This window comes from Sabethes cyaneus, chromosome 2 (genome assembly GCF_943734655.1).
Source record: "Sabethes cyaneus chromosome 2, idSabCyanKW18_F2, whole genome shotgun sequence".
Classification (NCBI taxonomy): domain Eukaryota; kingdom Metazoa; phylum Arthropoda; class Insecta; order Diptera; family Culicidae; genus Sabethes; species Sabethes cyaneus.
Window position 1 is genome coordinate 147296344 of NC_071354.1, and position 22539 is coordinate 147318882.

Here is a 22539-nt window from a genome sequence, read left to right on the forward strand (position 1 = left end):
TTAGTTTAGGTGATCTATGCCGCTGAAGTGTTACATCTAATCGTTTTAAATTTGTCTTTAGACCGGGTATGTGCATTCCTTAACTGCGGTTCAAATCATGCAGAAAGAATATTGCTTGCTCGTGAATGAAGTGAGTGATCCAGCGGAATTGTACTTCTGTTCGAAGTTTACAGCGGAGATTAATGAACTTGCCATTTATAAAGCCACCGGTATGAACACTGACATTTTACATTTAGAATTATTACACAAATCATCTACTTTGATATACGTTTCTCGAAATCTGCAATTATAATTTACATATGGTTATTCAACTATGCAGTTGCTATTTTTCAGAACTAATATTCAATATTCAAAAGCGTAAAAGCTCTCTCTACGGTAGAAAATGACCTGTAATGTTCCACTACCCTTAAGTTAAAGCAATGCTAGTATTACATTTTACATTTTGTCGCAGATTCATGATAACGATAACAAAGCTCGGCAAAATCTCGCGTTCTAATTCATTTAAAAACCATTACATTAGAAACTTAGTAACTAGTAACATATCTGGGTGACCGACCACCATGTTCCGGAACTATATTCGGCTCTCCACCTGAGATAAATATTATTGTAAATTACCACATGTCATGAGTCCACGTAGGGTTACGAAGCCACCTCGGCATACATAATCACGATTCATACTTTATTTCGAGTTTTAAAGCAATATATCCACAAGCACTCAAGTTTTTAGCACGAGTTGAATCTTTCACTTCTTGCCTGTATATGTACATCCAGCAGGAAGACGACATAGGTAGTGTGGGGTTGGCTATACCGACCCCCCCCCCCCCCCTGAGGCGTGAGGATGCCGACCCACTAAAACCCTACTCGAGTCTTCAGCCTCAATTCTCCCTGGAACCACCTTATCGGTATTACTTCAGGGAGGGGATTTGTGCTCAACGTACCCTCTTAGGTAACTACTGGACTACGGTAGTTATGCTGTTTACTCGCTGTTTACTCCTGCTGCCATGTGGTCATCGAGGCCGATCGTGTGGTACTCCGTATGCCTCTAGTTCCACGTTGGTTGAAGCATTCTACGTCGTCGCTGATGATGATGCCAATAGGCATAATACTCGCTAAGACGAAGATTGCGTCATGTGAAATTGTGCGATACGCACTCGCCACTCTCAAGCACATGAGACGAAAGGTACTTTCCAGCCTACCTAGGTAGCTTTTGGTAACTAACGCCGATGCCCAGGTCGGCCCACCATACCTGAGTATGGACTGGAACACGTTGGCTAATAGCCTTCGCTTACTGTCATATACCGCAGAGCAATTAGATATTAGACGAGACAATGTCGAAATAGCTGTGGAAGCCTTCTTGCAGGCATAGTCGACGTGGCTCCCGAACTTGAGTTTGTCGTCGACCATGACACCCAGGAGTTTTAGGGACCGCGTTGACGAAATAGTGTAGTCTCGGATGCTGATCTTTGCTTTCTGCACCGACTTGCGACTCCAGTTTCCTGGAGCGCATCTAATCTGTAACATTGCTTGTAGACTGGGCGGCCGTCAACTCAACCATCAGAAAGACAGGGCAAGACAAGTAGCGCAGCTACAGAAAATAATATCTGCAATACCAGGAATAGGTGAGAAGGGGCTCTTCAATTTCTTGGCACCAGCAATAACTATATCTGGAGTTATGTCCAAAACATCCAGATCAACAGCACCATCGGGAACATCCGACGCAGCTATATCAGCTGTGCAGTACAGCTACTAGCGAACACAGAAGAAAAATGATCGGCAAACAATTTGCAAGATTGGGTAATTGCCGATTCCGTTTCAGCCGGGAGCACACTAGAAGGAATGGAAAAGCTTTTCCTCTTGGAGTTTTCCAAATTGTGTCCGCAGTCCATAGGATTTGTAGAGAGAACTATTCAGCCTACGGTAACCGTCACAGGCATCTTTAAAAGCCGGTTATTTACCGGTGTTCGTTGCTTACAAAGTGCGCAGCTCACTGTTATTACAGGTAGTGTTTAAGAGAGGTTTAACTCTAGGTAGACATTCGTTTAACCAAGTACAGTATTGCAAAACTACAATCCGCGATGCATCTACGTCCTTCTCGCCCAACAATGCAGCCTAGTCCGGGGAAGACAGGTATTCATCAAGTGCTTCAAAGTTTATACGACGACAACTTAGAGGTGCCGTTCGACCATTGATTGGTAGCTGGAGCGTCAACGGAATGTACCACTATAGACAAAAATAAATCCAGTGGAGGATGGTGAGGATCGACGGGAGGCAGTGGAGATATTGTGAAAATGACAGAGATCTTTTGGTTAGAACTGTGAACTAGGTCGAGTGTTCGTCCAAGGTAATTGCTCGGTGGATTTACTTGCTTTAAGTTTATGAATTCGAATCCTGCAATTACAACAGCACTAGCAGCAGGAAGCAGGAAGTCGTATTGTACTCCATCCTCTCCATCAAACCAGAAAATTTGTGGTTAGTTGTAATCACCGCAAATCAGAATTCTGTGATCAGAAGCTCTTTTCTCGCGAATTGAGAGGTTGTGCTCATGTATGAACTTAACCACTTTGCTGCTATCGGGAGGGATGTAAACTACTACAAGCAAAAACTGCTATCAGCAGAAACATAAAGTTATTCGAGGCAACTTCCATGATTTAGATCGACCATCGAACTGGGGAACTGTTGAGCAACGGCAATCAATGCGCCATTAAAACAGCTTTTGGAATATTATTCAAGCTACGATCACATCGGTAAACGTTTTCAGTTAACATGATTGGATCATTGCTGCAGTCATTAGACTGAACTTTCAACAACGGAGTGGGTTCGAAACTGGCAGTAATGGTCCGATTACAGCTTGGTTCAATCCATGGAATCCCCCAGCTTGGATAAAAGATTGCGGTACATAACTTCTTAAGCGTTGCTTCATATAATCCTCCCTTACCCCCCATCTTTCGCTCTCTTCACGCCTGGTATCAATCTGTTAGATCCTATCGACTCTTTGTTTTATTACTTTTTTCTACCGTTCCCTCCGTAAATTGTAAAATTCACCGTAATAAAAACTTACGGAGTCTACTTTTGTTTTTGAACTACCTTGAACATCCGTGTCATTGGTGTGTGTTGAGTTTCGAAATAGTACTCCTATCAAGTGGAGATCCTGAGCTGCATGCGGGAAAAACGACACGACTGCCATACGCGGGTTGGACCTCGAGGGCTTCTATAATGCCAAATTCAATGCACCCCATATGATCGTTCAGGAGATAGTTGAGACGAAGCGTTCGAAGGATCAGTAGGAGTTACGTTCAAAATGGGACCGTATTAGCCTGAGAGTGGTTGACGGGAGATTCCGTCACCAACCACGACGGAAGGATCAGGACGACTCTGTTGGCAGGAACCATCGGGAACTCGATGAATATGTAGACAAGAAGTATTAGGAAACTCGACTTGGGGACTCGACGGGAGGCTCGGAAACTCCCTTAGCACTATGGGCAATGCGTGCTGGATGTTCACGACAGCAGCAATCAGAGGAATAATCACCAACAATGTCAACTTTGCTGATTGCAGGTTCGTTGCAGCTGTAACGTAAGAAGGAATCAGGCAGGTGGAGAGAATCAAGAGAAGCCGGACGATTACGTATATCAGGAAGTCACCATAAGGATGTGCGGCAGGTTTCACGTAATTGCTATAAAGCTATTTATATGTTTTTGATACATTGGACTCTATGCTGAGTAGATTTGGAAGAAGATGTCAAACCGGTTTTGTAGCCGGATCGGTAACGGACCATACCTTTGTGGTGTGGCAGATTCTACGCAAGTGTCGCAAATACCATGCCCTACGTACAACCTATTTATATATTTCAAGGCTGACTGAAGTTTTTGGAGCGTCTTAGTAGAATACGAAACCTACATTTAAAGAAAGAAGAAAACTTTTTCCAAATCAGTTTTCAATATTAATATAATTTTATATTTCAAGGCTGCCGGTTATAGTATCCACCGTGAAGAGCTAAACTATATTAAAAATAATGACCAAAATACCTTTCCTGGGAATGGTATTGAACTGAATAACGCCTCGTACACTGTACAATGGTGAACAGTACTGTGTGAGGATATCAGGTGCGTTATCATGGTCGTTTGAAACACACAAGGGACTTCGACAAGGCGATGGTATTTCCTACCTCCTGTTCACCATTACGCTAGAAGGTGTTTGTTAAAACATTTCGCCGAATACATTTCGCGGAAACCCAATTCGCGGTTGACGATAACACGGAATATCCTGTTTCACGGAAAACTATTGCGGTTTTCCGCGAAAGGGTTTTCGGCGTTGTAGTTTCTATCGCAAAATACGTGAAAATGTTTTCCGCGACACGGTATTACCGCAAAACAGTACTTCGCGATATGGTCTTCGGTGAAATGTTATACAACTAGCTTTGTTTTATCCGGGGCATGATCTTCAATAGATTCTGTCAATCTGCTTATCTACTTCTCTGGCGATATGAACATTATCGGAAGAACGTTCCGGGCGGTTACTGGGTAGTACACCTAGCTGAAACGCGAATCAGAGAAGGTTGGATTGGTAGTGAATACGTCAAAAACTAAGTATTTGTTAGTAGAACGAACCGAATGTGATTTGTAGAGCTCGCATTTTTTTCCAAGTTGGGTATTTTTATCACTGCGACCATTTGTTTGATCTATTTTGATATAGCCCCTTTTATTACATTGCTTACCAAAAGTTCTTTTACTTATCCATAGAGCATTTGTAGCTTTGTTTACTCCTTGCTCTAAGTGTGTGTTCCATTTAAGTTTACTGTCAAGAAACACTCCAAGGTACCGCCATCCGGGGTGAGACTGTGTCATGGGGGTGAGATTGTGCCAAAAACCAAAAATGTTTATTTGTGAAAATTTATTATATTTATAAAAATTGGCGACCTAAATTCAAAATGATGATGAACAGAACATATTTATTCATAACTTAGAATAGAACACAGATAATATCAGCAAACTATTTAGTCTAAACAGGGTTTCAAAGTTCGCGATTAAAAATACTCGGAAATAACGTTTGTAAAAAATGTCCCGCATAGACCAACCCAAACAAGAAATCGCATCAACTTGCTATTTTGAATAAGTTGGATAAGTTTTGATTACGAAAATAATATTTTTCGAAACTTTGTACTTTTCGAGCTTCACGGGGGTGAGATTGTGCCAAACCATAATGATCGATTCAATTTGTGGATTTCACAAACACAACAAAAATACATCAGTTTACAATCTCAGTTTCTTGATATTTTCGGTGAAAATTAGACCAATACTGTGTTTTCAGCGGACGTTTCGACCTACTATTCTTCGGTCATTGACTACGCCTAAAACATATAACATTTATTGGATAAAGTAGACATTGAAAAATTTTCTTCGGATGTTACCCACTTACATTAACACGTATATTCTCTACCTCGTCATCTATCTAACTAAGCTAAGCTATCGTTTTTTCTTCTTGTCGTCCAATTGTCGTAATTTGAGCATTAGTCCGTTGTATGTGTCATTACAATTTCCGCTTTCTCGTTGTAAATTGACTGTTCTCTCGTTTCCTCTAACTTTTATGTGAAACATTACGGCTGCTAATCTCGTGTCTTTGTTGTTTATTTTTTCTAAAATCCGCGTTTTGCTAAAATGAAATATATGACCTTCTTGTATTGTATGTAAAGCTAAACCTGATCTTGCTTCAGATTTTTTAGAGTCAATTTTATGTTCTGCTATTCGAGTTTCCAATTTTCTGCCTGTTTGCCCTATATAATTTTTGTTATCTCCTGCTCCACATGGTATAGAATATATAACGTTTTTTTGTCTCATCATTGGAATTGGATCTTTTAATTGGCTGAAAATTTGGTTTCTTATTTTGTCCCTAGGTTTCATAGCTGTTATTAAATTACTTTTACGGAGAACTTTTGCCAATTTTTCACTCAAGCCAGGAACATACGGAGTCGATATATATTTTACTTCAATTTGGTTTTGAACATTACTTTCCAACGTGTTGTAATGCTTATGCACGCGCTGCTTCAACATTTCCTGAGTGAACCATGCTGGATAATTATTACCTTCTAGCAGTTTTGTTGCTGTTTGTATTGCTGCTGAACATCAGTTTACACCAGTACACTCACATTCTTTACACAAGAAGCACAACGAGCACAATATTTTGACAGATTAGATTGCATCATCCATTTTGGAGCAAACAACATCATAGGTCTGCTAAATAATTTAAACTAATTTTTACCTTTTCGTTGGAAATTTCAGATGCTTTGAATAAACACTCTAATATAAGACGAATATATTTTACCGTGTATAAACTGCCAGTTTTAAAGAGGGAGAGGGGGTGGGATAGGGCATATGTTCTGCGGCCGCGGGTTCTCGAACGAAGTAATGGTTACTTTTGTTAAATGATCAAATAGGTATGCCCCCTTAGGATACACTTCTTCATATATCTCCCCCTTGTTAACCCTAGAAACGTTACTGGCCATATAAATGCCATTTTTAGTTATTTCTGACCTCCCCGGGTTATTTTCGTTCATACTTTTTGTATGATGTGTTGTTTTTGGCCAACCCCCTGCCCCTAATAGTCCACTTAGTTCAAGGACGGCCCCATATGAACTACTTTATACTGATATTTATGTGTATTGTTTATAAACATGCTAATGTTCACTAGAAGGGGTGAGATTGTGCCAAAGTTCATGCACTTCCAGTAAAATTAGGTTTCATTGTAACTAAACCATCTCTACGGTAGATGTTAATTGAACAATCTAGTGTATATTGACAGGTTTGAAATCAACTTAGTTCCTAAATTGTGTGTATACTGAGCTAAAGAACAAAAACATATGCTTTTTTGGCACAATCTCGCCCCGGATGACGGTACTTTTAAAGTTTCAAAACTGTTCCTTTTCATGTGTAGATTATTGAATGAAAATTTTTTCCTTCGCGTAAATGGTATAAGTTGTTTTAAGCCTTTTCTATCACACCATGCAGACACAAAATTTAAAGCAATTCGCATTCGATTAGCGATGATAGAATCAAATGTTCACGTACAATTATGACTATATTATCGGCGACGCCAATTATTGCGAAGCCAGAGCCGTCAACTTTTCGAGAAAATCATCAACTATTAAAGACCACAATAGAGGTGATATTCCGCCCCCTTGTGGGCACCCTTTAACTACTCTTTCGCTGATCGTTGAGCTTCCAAGGTTTGCTGATATTTCTCTTTTTGTTAGCATTTCACTGATCCAGTGGATGATGGATATATCGAAACCACGTTTCGTCATAGCCATAATCACTGAATCATAAGATAAATTATCAAGAGCGTCTACTACGTCGAGGAAGGCAGCTAGTGAAATTTCTTTTGCTTCAATAGACTTTTCTAGTTTCTTACAACCGTATATAGTGCTGTTGTTCAAGATTTGCCTTCTTGATATACAAATTGATATTTGCTCAAAGTATTTTTGGGTTCGTTTTGCGTTTTTGAGCAACCTTTCAAGTTCTTGACTCCATCCCTAAGTTTTAAATTATACTGTTCCTAGTTTGTTTTCCTGGGATCTCTAATGATTTCAGTAAGTTGTTGATTAGTCTCATAATCGAATATTATTTGTTTACTGCACACTGCACAAAGTTAGATAAAGTACCTCTTGGTTTATTGCATTTACAAAAGTTGGCTTGTCCCCTTTCCATGTTGTAATCAATGGGGACAAGTTCCTGGTGATAGCCAAATTTGTATACCGCGGGTCATTGGTGACGTATTGTTGCTGGAAAAAACTGGAAGTTGGAAGCCGGAAGTAGTGCTTTCTACGGAGCCTGCAAAACGCTAAGGTCTGGTAAGCTTCTACTAAGTGTATACAAAATGCTAAAAGGACACAATACTCGTTGAGAATTTGCCAGCACTGGCCGTTTTTGAGCGTCGCATGCTTAGAATCATCTTTGGAAAACCATGTAAGAATGGTGAATGGAGTAAAAGGATGAGCCCCGAGCTGACGTAATCCGACAGCCAACCCACTATCCTATAGTTCGCTAAAGCCAAGGGTATAATAGACAGAACCTGTTGAGAGAACGCAAGACAGCTATCCTTCAAAAATGGTGTTCGTAATAAAGGCTTTTTTCCTCAATTGTAGGAATTAAGACCTACAAGTTAATCTTTTTCGCTGTCACCCTACTATTTATGAACTGTTCCTCTTAATGTGATTCCATTTCGGATGTCAGCGTGCTTGCCGAGTCATTCGGCTTTCCTTCGTAAACAATAGCGTTCCGCTAAGCGGTCGTCGGCTTGTTTAAAGTAGCGCTTTCTCCTATCGAATCGAAACTACCGGGGTTTCAGTTTGTTCTAAAAATAGTAAATGAGTATTCGGTTGTACTCCCCGGCATCGCGTCGATCCGTTTTGTCGCCCAAACAGTGCCAATCATAAGCAGCGCTCATAATGGAGCTTATCTGCGCAAGTACAATAACTCACAACATCAAGCCAACTGTTTTAAATTTACACTCCCCTATACCGATAGCGGCTACAGGATGATATACTAGTTTAGTGCGAAGAACTGCTGTGCGGCATTGAAGTGCTTATCTGGTGATGACTAATTTCAAATTAAATCATAAAACAGTTTTAAGACTTAATTTATACGTTAGGGAAATATTGATTTTTTATGGAATCTGATGATGGAGCACAACACGCAACTGCGCCATGCACTTCCGGTACCCCAGCAGGAGCGAAGAGCAAAATAATATAAAAACAATATTAAACTGTGTTATAATGCTATATTTTGTTATTGAATAAATATGGAGATACATTGATAACACATTTTGTTATTGAGTAGATATTATAAACAGTGGTTGTAAGATGATTTTGCTATCATATCTTATTTTGAGTTTTGACCTTAAAATGACATTCGATAGGGTAAGGAACGAGTTAAGCAGTGTTACCTATTTTAATCAGTTGAACATAAATGAGCCGAAAATGCACTTTTTTATTCATATTTTCAAAATCTTTTGATATGATCATCTTCACAAATCACTTAACCATACATTTGATTCACACAAACACAATTTACTGGGTTTCCGACAAGAAATATGATGAATTAAAAATTGTTGTCCAAAAACGTACATTTTTCAGCTGCTCTTCAACAATCGCCACCTCGCTACTAACGAATTCATCAAATTTTCAGCACTGATTACAACCACTCTGAATGTCAAGCACTCAATTGTCACATACCATATTATTCAGTCTCTTTTTTCTATTATCTAAGGCTTTGTCACTAGCCAAAAGTTTTATTATTTTCTAACAAAACTAAAAAAAAATTCTGAATTGACGGAACCTGTTCACCACTAGCAGCAGCTACAGCACAACTGATGAACTATCGTGTTGCCAAGACACTGTTTCGGTTCTGGAAATAAGAATTTTAAGTTTGAAATTAACTGAAACCTCCTATGGTGAAAACGTGGTTCAATACTTTCAAGAGAAATGTATGTTCATAATTAATTTTTCTTTATTAAAAACAACACAAAAGACAGCTTTTTCAATAATTTTCGAAGATTTTCTCAGTGATTTAATAAAGCAACGATGTGTTTCAATGTTATTTGCTTTGACAACACTGTTCTGAGTCGGATCGTTTGTACTGCTATATGTTTACCTCTTTTGTTCTCCCACCATCCTTATGAACAGCGAGTGAGACGTCAAACTCGCAGTTTCCCATAAGAACACCAGAGAATAAAAGAGACGACGAATACCGTTTGCCGAACGGTGCGGTGAGTGTATGCCCCGATAAACAATTTAGACAGATGGCATTTTACGCATCTATGCCGATACGCTATGCCGATTACGCATCAGATGCCGATTAGTAGGTCGCGGATAGGAACGCGAACTTACTGAATAGGGGGAAAAGTTCGAGGGATTTTTTAAGGGGACGTAAAAAAATTCAGATTTCAGGATTGCTTAAAAAAGCACCTTGCGGGTGAAAATGGGTTCGGTCTGTTCAAAATTAGTTCCGCCGCTCCAACTTTTAAAGCGAAAAATCAAAAGTTTAGCTCAACAATAGTGTCTTCCAATGGTAATAGCTTGAAGAACTAAAGATAGCAAGAAGATTGGTGTGCTGATATCCTCCACTTAGTCAACCTATCGCTTGTAATAAGGTAAAACAATCAGTGACCTGCTTAGACTGCTTAAAACTAGTTCTTTACCCTATATTTCATAAATTTTTTTGTATTGATTACAGAGATTTTAGATTTTAAATATTTTATAAAATGATTTTTTATATCTCATATGCTACTGCATTTGTTATTCAATACCTTAATAATACTAAAATATGTTATTCTAATCTCTGAATACAGTCATGTTATTGTTTTGTGATTCAGATAACACAACTAGTTATTCTTTTGGCCTTAAAGGAGCAAAATTTTGATATTGTTTTTTGTTATTTTACCAACTAGGGTGCGGGAGGGTATTTTTAGCAGGTTTCTAACTTCAGTCTATTTGCAGTCTATCTTCTTTCGCCAATAAAAATACTTTGCCGACATACAATTTTAATATGTTATAACTATTTTCTCAAGACTGTAAGTAATCTACTATTTTTTATTCAAAGAACGTCAAAACCACCTGTTCTTCCACTAGGCCATAGGCCAAAAAATAGATGCCATCGCTTAATGGGCTGAAAATACCCTCCCGTGCCCTATGTCAGCAGAAACAAGAGCAAATTTTGATACGAGTTATTCGATTTCCATTACATATTTTGATATCATTTTGCTCTTCGCTCCTGCTCGGGTATTGATGTAAACACAGTCATTTACAGGAGGTCATTTAGCATTTTTAATCATTGTATTTGAAGCTCCCAAAGAGGACTATTTGGTCTTATCTGCTTTCGCATATAAAAACTATTAAGTAAAGGACTGAGAGTTATTAATCAAACGAGAAAGATTGAGAGGCAATAAGCTGTATGCAATAACCAATCCAATTGCGCCAGACTTGTCTGCGTGGATTCATAAACATAATTACCAACTAATAATTAAACGCTCAATAACTGTTATTTTTCCTTGTCTAATGTCTAGAGCGGAAAGTATCATACAGTTTTCCCCTGATTAAGCATCACCACCCACTTTTCGTTTCGTTACGATTTCGTAGCACGGCAAAAGCACCACCGAGCACATCGCTCAACGAATTCGTAGCAGTCGACTATCTTCGTAAGTGGTTTTCTTTGCTTCCATCCGTGATATTGTAAACATAAACCGTCGTTGACGGGTGGTCGGAAAACAAAAAAAAAGTGTTAATAAATAAATATCCAGATCCGATTGGTCGGTGCGGTCGGGCGGAACACAGTTTTGGTGCTGTAAAGATGATTGTCCACAGGTGCGAAAGCAATTAGGTCCTCCCCTCATAAGGAGGCAGGGTTGCGAACGCGCTCGTGTCTTTATAACCCCATAACAAAAGCCGCCTTCCTTCGAAGTGAGCCGGTATTTTTGGATCCAAAATTTTGGAATTCATGCTCCATGCGGGTGCGTTTGGATCACACCGAGACACTGTGCTCGACTTGCTCATGACTAACTTAGTAGACGTTAAGTGATTTCCGAGTGGAGCGGTCGCGTAGTGTTTATTGCTAGCATGGCGATATCTTCATTCTGCACCTTCTTATCAACGCTCAGTGTCTTCGGGTTAGTCATAATTGTCGCAGCTACTGCAGATAAGGAGTTGCCTTGTGATTTTCGGGACTCGATTAATATTAGCAGCGGATCGCTTGACGGGCAGCGAAATATTTTATATGACGGAATTAATTATAGACCAGAACATTACGGTTTGATAAACTACGACTATGTGAGCTACGATGTAAGAATTGCAGTTCCTAGTTATTATCGTGGGTGCATCTGCCAGTTAACGAACTGTGTACGACTATGTTGTCCAATGGACTATTGGTTTTCGAATGATGGTGAGAAAACATCCTGTAGTGAGGCACCGAGCGGATCGCCTTTTAAGGTGTGGGCGAACGTTAGTTCCGTAAATGGAACTCGCTTCAACGATTTGGTTGGTGACGTGAATTATGGATTCGTTTATGGCAAGCCATGTCCGGGAGTTTTCCCTGGTGATTTGGATGAGTGGCTTCTAGATGACGTAAGTTACAATTGAATCAAGTGAATGAAAGTCCGTCTAATAGTACGAGTTTTCATTTTTAGAGTGGCACGATTCAAACCGTGGAAGATATTAGTATCCCGCAACCGGAATACTGCTTGGCGATAGCGGACAGTATCAGTACGGCTGTTCCATATCTATGTCCCTTTATCGAAGAGGCAAAAGTGACTTACTCTATCGGTACGTGAAAACCATTGTAGTTTAGACTTGTATGGTGTAAAAACCTACAATGTAAGTTTAGATGCTGATAACAGTTGGTTAGTTTGTTTATTTTCAACCTATGGATATAGTTGGGGCGATTTTCAGCCAATTAATAATATCAACTTGAGCTGAAATTTAATACTTATTGTTGTTACATCAAATAAGTATCAGATGACATCAGAAATGTTTTGTCGAAATCTTGCAGGTTGAGAGTTTTTTCAGTTGAAAATACTCTCAATTACCTATTTAATTAAAATTTAGTCAAGCAAAATATCTGAGCAATAAATTAACTTTGAACTAGAGGACCCGATGTGAGTCGCTACGTCATTTGTCAGAGCATAAGTGCAAACTTTGGAGGTTTATTTATTGTTAACCATGAAAAATAGGACTGACCCGTTGAAAAATAATACCGCAAACTTTTAAATTCTCCATAAATAACAAATTTATTGCCAATCAAACAGAAACAGTAGATTGAATTCGTTCAAAACGAAATGGAATATCGGCAAAAGTCACTGACTTAGAGAAAATCTTTATTTGTCCTTGTATTTTATTCTGGAAATTGTCGTTCCGATGATTTGCTTGTTTATTGCAAGGTCTCCGAGACTGTAGCTTGCATCACCACCATGTTAGAGAAATATTTATAGTCCAGAAACGTATACCGTGATCTACGCGTTATACAGCGAATCATTTTTATGTGCGGAAGTACGCACCGAAAAAGGCACATTCTTCAAATAATCGCAAATGAACAGTTAATAAATGTAAAGGTGGACAACAAAGAACAGGAAATGTGAATGTTTGATGTTGTTGAATGAAATAGGAAAAAATCGAGCGGTTGATTTTGATTTTTTTTTCCTAAACTACGTCAACTAAATATAATCAAATTCCTCAAGATACTCGAATATTTGCGTGACGATGTATCCACCATTTTCCTATCTGTAGAAAAATTTTTACAGGAAAATTACATCGAATTGCTTTAAGTTAATAGCAATGGCGAAGCGGCGTTAAACCTATTCCATACTTGCCATCCCGTTTTGGTAATAGAGTAAGGAGGGGTAAAAGTACGATGCGGGTAAAAGTACGATGCGGGTAAAAGTGCGATTCAATGATTTATCAGTGCGGATTCCGAGTAAATTGACTACATTGGCATGGATGGGTGAGTACTTTGACAGCTTAAATCCATCATAAACATTTGTTGTTTACGAATCATAGTTGTTGAGTTATGGGTAAAAGTTGTTTTAGAACGGTTTTGATGTAATATTTCGTTGTACGGCAAATACGATATCAACAGGAGGATATTACTTATTCACAAATTGTAGCAGCGTTTTACATCACTCAGATATCTGTCTTGAAATTGCGGTGAGAAGAATTTACAAAATATATGTTGCTTTTCCATAATTTAATCAAACCCCGTCAAGCGCCTAGCGGGGCAAAAGTTCGATTTATTGACGGGGTAAAAGTTCGATTCATGGATCGAGAATCTAACTCATTTTACTGACGGGACGACGACACTATGCAAGTCCTTGCGACTTGTGAGGTACTGCGGGCGACGCTGTTCGTCTGTCAGCGTTATAGCCGCGATTCTCAACGGGGTTGTTCGGGGAAAGGAGTTCTAGTTCTATCACGGAGCGAAAAAATTCGTTTGTTTCAAACGAAATTTTTATAACAACCTAAAAATATTTTTGTTTCGAAACGAAATTCTATTTGAATCAAGAAAATAACAGTTTCGCTTTTCCATAATTTAATCAAACCCCGTCAAGCGCCTAGCGGAGTAAAGGTGCGATTCACGGACGGGGCAAAAATGTATAGCTTATATACAGCTTTTGGCACTATATTACAGATACTAGTAATGGAAGATCTGCAGAAAACTGTGTTCTACAGATGTTGGTCGAAGGAAAACAATGTTTTCCGCTGATGAAACATAAAACAAACGTTTGGGAAAGTTTCGATCTGTCGGAGGCTGCAATACACCAGCGAAAAATAGGAAAGGTGTAAATTGAGAATATTCCTTACCGAAACATACCGCAGATTGACGATAATATGGTTTTGTTAGCTACTGCTGTGCTAATTTCATGGATTCGAGCTTCGCACTTTTGCCCCGCGGTAATCGAACTTTTACCCCGCTAGTGGGGTAAAAGTGCGAATCGGCACTTGTTCAGAAGAATGAAGAATTTATTTTCAATAACACTATTATTCCAGATGATTTATAGTTGAATGTAAAGACATTGAGTTGCTGCATCACTGTAAAATATGTTTTGTTGTTGTTCTTCTTTATATCTCGCGAAAATTGATGACAACTTCAAACATCGCACTTATGCCCCGCCCTACTCTATAGATGCCAGGCATTGGATCCGTATTCGAGAGTTGCACGGATGAGTACGCAGTATAATGCCTTGAGGTAATATACGTTTGATAAGGTTTCATCAACATAATGCCGAGTTACACAACGTTAGATGTCAGTACCATAGAGCTTGCAGTTAAAAATCACAGGTTAACGAATACGGGTGAATGGAGCATTTTTCAGGATTAACGAGCATGGTTACAGTTCAAGTTGTCACCAATCCACAAAGTTGTCCAGCTTTCGTGGAAGAAATATTGCATCAACTTTAGAGCGAATTATCAAGTAAATCTTCGGTAACCGTCAGTGTAAGCCTCTAAGAACGTCGTTAAGATCATTGAAGTACAACAGCCTCTAAGAACGTTGTTAAGATCATTGAAGTACAACAGGAAGATTGATGGTCCCGAATGACTGCCTTGTGGGCAAAGTTGGAAGAAGTTATTCACTCAAGTGAGCATTGCTGAATTAAAGGATTGGAGGCGAACAACATTTTTGCGGGATTGTTGTCTTGCATTCTCACAACATATCCCGCCCATTGCACCCTACTAGCTTTAGCAACTTTCTGGGTACTGAATTCGCCGAAAAACTACTCCAGCATGGGGTTCATCATTCTTCTCCATACACCGTTCTCATATATCGTAGTAAGCACGACTTCCGGTAAGAATACGTCTGCGTATTTCTCAGCTGCAGTTGTTAACGGACATCATCAACGTTCCGCAGTATACAATTTCGTCTACCACCTCGAACTCGTATCTGTCGACTACCACATTATTACTAGTGCGAGCTCGATCACGCGCGGTTCCTCCTACTAACAGGTACTTGGTTTTAGACGTTTTTACCACTAATCCAACTTTCACTGTTTCCGTTTCAGTTTGGTAAACTGCTCAACAACCGCCTGGAACGTCCTTCCGACAATGTCTACGTTGTCAGTGAAACAAATGAATTGGCTAGATTAATTGAAAATCAGGCCCCGCATGTTAAAACTCGTACTTCCATAACACCTTCTAGCACGATGTTCACTTTATGTTGGAACAACTTGATATTCAAAGCTCAGATATTGCAATTGAATTATTCGAAGGCCTCAAGGAACGAAGTAACAACAATCAGTTTACGGGGATCTATTCGTTTTAACACACGAATAAGTTATGCAGAAAGACTATGTGAGGATGTGCGTGCGCGAGTGTGTGGGTAGCAGAATATCTGCAAACAGCAATGGTGGTTGTTTGTTTTACGCTTGCGTACGTAAACGTTTAATGCTATGTTTCCCATACTCTTTCACGTGTGAGTAAGCACCGTTGACTTCTCGCTCAATTTGCAACATTGTATTGTAATTCTATCTTGCGTGGTTTTTAGAACACGCAACTTAATACTCCTGAATATATGGTTAAGATATAACTTAATATTGCAATCATCTATACTGCTTTATAATTCACAGTTATAAGTTATATATGAGGACTCGTATGACTGCAAAACAACTTATTGTTCACTTTCTTTTGACATACTCTAATTATTATACAATTCCAATGTAAAATTGACATACATACGCTTTAATGTGAACTTTCTATTATGATCCTGTGTTATCTGGGTGGTTTAATGAGTTTCCTCTAGTGTCAGCGAGTGAAATAAACTAAGAAGGCATAATCGCTAGAGAATCTACAATAAGAGAATGGTCAACGGAACTCAGTAACTCGCGAGAGCCCATCGCATCGTCACCGTTCAGCTTTAGCCACCATTTGGATACAGCTATAGAGCTGTGCGAGTTCTTGGTTCACCGAAGATCGGTCTTAGCACTCGTCTTTCGAAAACTTCGAGCACTCGTAGGTCCTCTTCGAGAATTGTTCATGTTTCATGCCCGTTGAAAACAACCGGTCTAATAAGCGTCTTGTATAGGGTATACTTTGTACGGGGGCTTAGTCTGCTCGACCGCAATTGCTTGTGAAGCCCATAGTAAGCACGACTTCCGCTGTTTTTTTTTTTGTTAGATTATATTCACTTTAACTAGCTTGGGTCATTGGTGACTTCTGCGGGGTTGGGATTTGAACCCGGGTCCTTGGCGTGAGAGGCGTGAATGCTAACTTCGAGTCTCGCGGCTGATATCATTGTCCGCCATTATCAGTAAGGCAAATTCGTTGACTACCTCAAACTCATCGCCGTCGATCATTATACTACTGCCCAAGCGCTGTCGGTCGGCTTCGGTTTCGTTGGCCAGCATGTGGTTTGTTTTAGATGTATTTATCTTTAACTCAAACCTTACTGCTTCGCGCTTTAGTCTGGTGTACTGTTCTGTCACCGCCACAGATGTTCTGCCGATGTCCAAGCAGACGAATTGACTAGATTGGTTGAAGATCTTGTTCCGCGTGTTGATATCCGCTACGTTCATAATACCTTGTAGCGCTACGTTGAACAGCAGGCATGAGAGTCCATCATCATGACGCAGCCCGGTGTGATCCGAATGAACTTAACAATCCACCCGAAATCCGAACACAGCACTGTGTACCATTCATCGTAGAATGAATCAGTTTTATGAGCTGGGGAAACTGTTCTCGTCCAAGATTTTCCATTCCATTTTCCGGTAGATGGTATCATATGTGGCTTGGAAGTCAGCGAACAAATGGTGTGTGGGAACTCTGTATTCACGGCCATTTTGGAGGATCTGCCGCAGTGTAAATATTGTATGTATATTTTATCCATTGTAGACCGACCTTCGACGAAGCCGGCTTGATAAGTTCCCACAAATCTGTTCGCAATTGGGGATAATCGATGAAAAATGATTTGGGATAGGACTTTGTAGGCGTTGAGAACGGTGATCGCTCGGTAGTCAGGCAGATAACTCTATCTTTCCACTCCTCCGGTAGCTGTTCCGTATCCCAAATTCTAACAATTAGCCGGTGTATAGAAACGGCCAGCTTTTCTGGTCCCATTATAATAAGCTCCGATGTCACCTTTCCGAGCTGACTTATTGTCCTTTAACCGCATGATGACCTCCTTAGCTTGCCTCCCAGTTGGCCTCGAGGTAAGACGCTAGTCTAATAAGCCAGTCGTCGTATGTTCGAATCTCGGCTGGGAGAGGCTGTTAGAGTCAATAGGATCGTAGCACTGACCCCGCACTGTGCTGTATTCTAACACCTGGTTGCGAAGTCTGTCGTATAAAAAACAGAAGGTCAAATTTCGATAACGGAATTAGCACCCAGCTGGCACCTTTTCCTCGTGTTTTCATCATCAAAATCACTTTCCCCTGCGTCATGGTTCTCCGCCTGGGCGCCATGCAGGGGTTCATCGAACTACTACTTTCACCTATCAGTCACCTCACGATCGTCAGAATACTGCCATTTTTATCCCGACACAATTCGGCTCGCGGAACAAAGACTTTGCGGGATCCGTTCAGTTTCTGGTAGAACTTTCGCGTTTCCTGAGATCACTTTTTTCCCGGAAGATTTGGTTACGCTGCATCTTCTTTCGTTTGTATCTTTATACGTTCTGACGTGTGACACTGCGTATCTTGGCCGCCGGCGCAGCGTTCTTCTCATCCAACACCCTCGTGAAACCAATCGCTCCACTGATTCCATGCCACATACTCGATGGAGCTCTCCACTACACTGCTGCTCGTCCTCTTTCGGCATAGCAGCTTCGAGTGTAGGCCCAGACACAATGCATACGGATTTTACTACGTTGCGGAAATTTGACAGAAAACGCATAGAAAAAACTATCGAATTGCCGCAACGTACTAGATTCCGTATGCATTGTGTCTGTGCCATGAGTGCGCGTAGTTTGCGGTGACGTCTGGCTACTTCAGGTGAGTTCTAACCGAGGCTGGCGTCGGTACCGAATGTCGTTCACAATGGGGAGTTTTGTCTTAATCATCACTAGGTAGTGGTTCGAGTAAACGCTAGCGTTTCGATAGTATTTGATGTCGATAATCTCTGAGAAGCGCCAACAGTCGATCAAAACATGGTCGATCTGCGAATCTGTCTGATTTGGTGGCCTCCAGGTGTACTTGTGTACGAGTCTGTGTTGGAAGAAAGCCATTCTGTTATTCCAGATTCTCTAGCTTTTGTATCTCTGGTACTCTGAGTATTTCAAGTGGAAGGAAATGGAGCGTCGTCGTCGCGTACTCGCTCGGACGGAATATAAATTATACACAGGATCTACACCCATCTCTGTACTAGTTTTCGATCATTTCCGAGTCCGCGGTTGCAACGGAAAACTACAAATTCGGTTCCGAACACTTGAAAAGGTTTGTGAGTTGAGCCTAGTTTCAGTTGTTAACACAATGCTATCGTAATTTGAGTTTATTTTTGATTCGTTTCGTTGAAATAAAAATACTGTGTTTGTTTTCTACGTGACACGTTTCAGCCTACTGAATTTTTTTCGGCTATCTTCGGACGTAAGAACATGCACGTCTAGTTGCTTTCAGTGTTCACTGGGAAGTAGACAGCGTTCACTGGGGAATAATTTAGAAATGTTAATTGCTCCAATCCCCAAACGATGTAACGATGTATTTCTCGTAACATCCTAGTTACATCACAATAGTTCAAAGAACTGATCGATGTGGTCAAATTCCCCCAACAAAGGAAAAATAACATCCGAGTTATGCAACTACGTCATCAGGTACATAAGGATGCCCGCGGACTCCGGAAAGTATTCAATATAGTACCACTACGAAAAGAAAACAGTTTAACCGTTATGTGTTCGACAAAAAAAAAACACCTTTAAGTGCTCGACAAGGGTACCCGGGTACCCACAAATTGAAACGCTTGTAACTTTGGCAATATTTGACCGATTTGGACCATCTTACCACCTAAAGATTTAGGAACTTATCCACTTTCAGAGGGGTTGCAACAGAACCGGAAGTGGTTCATCTGGTTCCCGGAAATCCGGTATTCCGAGAGTGTGTTCCGGAATTAAGGCACTTTTTAAGATTTTTGATGTAATCCAAAATTCCTCAAATGACTCCGAAAGGTCATTTTTCATAGTTTTAAAACCGTATAATGATTTATCCTCGGAATGGCCATTCAAGAACAAGTTCCCGTGGGACCTCTTGTGGCCACAGAACTATTTGGCTTGCAACACTGGCAATTTGGGTATCTATATTCATGAAATTACTCCGGAAGGTCGTTTCTCATTGTTTTGACTCTATCTGATGATTTTGCCCCGGCATGGCCATTCCGGAACATATTCCAGTGGGGCTTCACAGTGGTCCAAAACCACATAAACGTGCGCATTACAGTTTTGAGTGGGAAAACTTGATTTTAGGTTTATGAAGGCTTTGGAAGAGTTTCTTGAAATTAAAAGTTCTATCGTTTGGTGGAATTCAAATTTTGATTAATCCCCCTAAAAGTGAAATAAAAATTTTATTTCCTTCAGTTTCAATATAACACATTTACGGGTTCTGCAAGGTTTTAGAGCATATTATTACAAGAATTTTTCCAGAAGACAGTAACCTTCTATCTCTTTAGCGAAGATAGAAAAATCCTTTTCAGCACTTTTTAGCTTTAGTTCCGGAACACATCCTCGGAATACCGGATTTCCGGAAACCAGATGAACCACTTCCGGTTCTGTTGTAACCCTACTGGAAGTGGATAAGTTTCTGAATCTTTAGGTGGTAAGTTGGTCCAAATCGGTCAAATATTGCCAAAGTTACAAGCATTTCAATTTGTGGGTACCCGGGTACCCTTGTCGAGCACTTAAAGGGTAAAAAATTTCGAAGCCTCCCCTTTCCTCCCCCTTAAGTGGTACATGAAAACTTATTTTATAAAAAGTTGTAATTTAGCGAGTTCTGAGATGTCACGAAGTTTCAGTATCCTGGGTCGAAGAAAACTTTAAAATTTCTTACTTTGAAATCTGAAAAGGTACCCGGGTACCCTGTCGAACACATAACGGTTAAAGTAGTGTAAGTTGCATTTTGCGTTGCACACGATATTCGAATATTCGGTGATGCTATGAAGCGTGAATGTATGTGGCTCATTAGTTATAGGCGAATTGTACCATTCGCTTCTTTGTTTTCTCACGATAAAGTCGTTTGCCGATGCTCGGCGTATATATTTATTTTACGAATTTTCCAATCTTATTTTCAGTTTCATGTTGAGGCTTTATTGAATAATCAAAATATAGTTGTATTAAGAGTAATAATCTTGCATAACATTTCCCCATCGTATAAATTTTTTTCAAATTACACTACAGTACAATAACTTTTACGTTACGTCTCTTTTAGGAATTGTTTTGTCAATCCCCTTCCTAGTGGCCACACTGCTAATCTACGTTTGCATACCGGAGCTACGAAACATCCACGGAAAGTCGTTGATATGTTACACTCTGGCGCTGACCGTAGCCTACATTGTGCTGATACTGATCAACTTTCACAGTACCCTGATTCCGTGCAACGTGCTCGGGTACCTGTTGTACTTCTCGGTACTGGTTAGTTTCTTCTGGTTGAATGTAATGTGCTTCGACATATTTTGGACCTTCAGCAGCGGGGTGGTAATACGGAATGAAAGGAAGCGCTTCCTGCATTACGCACTGTACGCCTTCGGCTGCCCGGTTGTTATTCTGGTGGCAACATTAATCTTTGACCACACCGAATTGCTGGCAGAAGAGTTTAGACCACGCTTTGGAGAATCTGGATGCTTCGTTTTCCGTAAGTCATAAGTAGTATCTCAAGTGAAACTTGTAAATTAAAACCCTTGTAATTGCAGGCGATAAGATGATTGAATTTGTGTATTTCTACCTGCCTTTGCTTATTCTGGTGATTGCAAATTTATACTTTTTCGTGGTAACCGCAATTCGAATTGTGCGAATCCAGCGTGCAACGGACGCCGCCCTGCGGAATGATTCCAGACGGCACAGCAAGTTCGAGAAGGATCGCTATCGGTTCAGTCTCTATTTGCGACTTTTCATAGTGATGGGTGTAACGTGGACGTTCGAAATACTTTCCTGGGCTGTGGGGAGCAGTAATTGGTTCTTCTACCTATCTGACATTTGTAATTGCTTACTGGGTGTAATCATATTTTTTCTGTTCGTTTGGAAGCAGAAAGTAAGACAGTTGGTGGTAAAAAGGTAAGATGCATTCATTTGACATAATAGACTAGTCTAATGTTGACATTTTCGAATGACAGAATAGGTAACAACCAGCAGCTGAGACGTCTCAAAACAACATCCGCGAGCGCCGGTTCTGTCGGGGATGCTACCAAGTTTTCTAGTATTCAGGATTCAACCGTATCCCAACCACCGGCTATGGCCTGAGAAGATTCTAAAATGTTCATGCGACGCGAGTGCTGTTGTAGTAATTGTATACCACAAAGTTACATGACACAAAACTTCAATACATTACAATGCAATGCTGAAACTATAAGTAAACCCAATAAAGGGAAGTTACAAGTAAAAGCTAGTATATGAAATATGCTATTTAGGAATCGTGCACAAATTACGTATCACATGGGAGAAGAGGAAAGTCAAGATATCGTTGCTTATTTTTAGAAGGATGGGAAAGGATAGGTCGTGAAAACTTATTTAACATTATTGACCAAAGAAATAGAAACAAACCAAGAAGTCACGAATTACCCAAAGCTGGTTAAAGTGACTATAATCTAAACAAAAAAAAAATAAAAAAATAAAAAATACAAACCAAAACGCAAATCAAAAAAAAATTGTAAAAGATATATTTTATATGTTCAATTCATGCGCTCTCCGAATATACGAGGAATATTTTTTTGTATGTATTCTTTTTCATTCCAAAGTTGAATTAATTAATACAATATTGTTGCTTCTTATCTTATTACGTATTGGATTTGTTATCATTTTTCATCATAGACAGATTCTAATGTCAAATCTACTAGGTAGGGGAACTGTGGGTAAGACGAACAGGGTGGGTAAGACGGAC

At 39.9% G+C, this 22539-nt stretch overlaps 1 protein-coding gene across 1 annotated transcript; it reads left to right on the forward strand.

Moving 5' to 3' along the window:
- Positions 1-11605: 11605 nt before the first annotated feature.
- On the forward strand, positions 11606-22263 carry LOC128736168 (G-protein coupled receptor Mth2-like). The gene is made up of 5 exons (XM_053830649.1): positions 11606-12109; positions 12172-12307; positions 20875-21297; positions 21356-21716; positions 21776-22263. Exons 1-5 carry the CDS (start codon positions 11606-11608, stop codon positions 21900-21902), a joined length of 1551 nt encoding a protein of 516 aa, XP_053686624.1. The 3' UTR covers positions 21903-22263.
- The last annotated feature ends 276 nt before the right edge of the window (positions 22264-22539 follow it).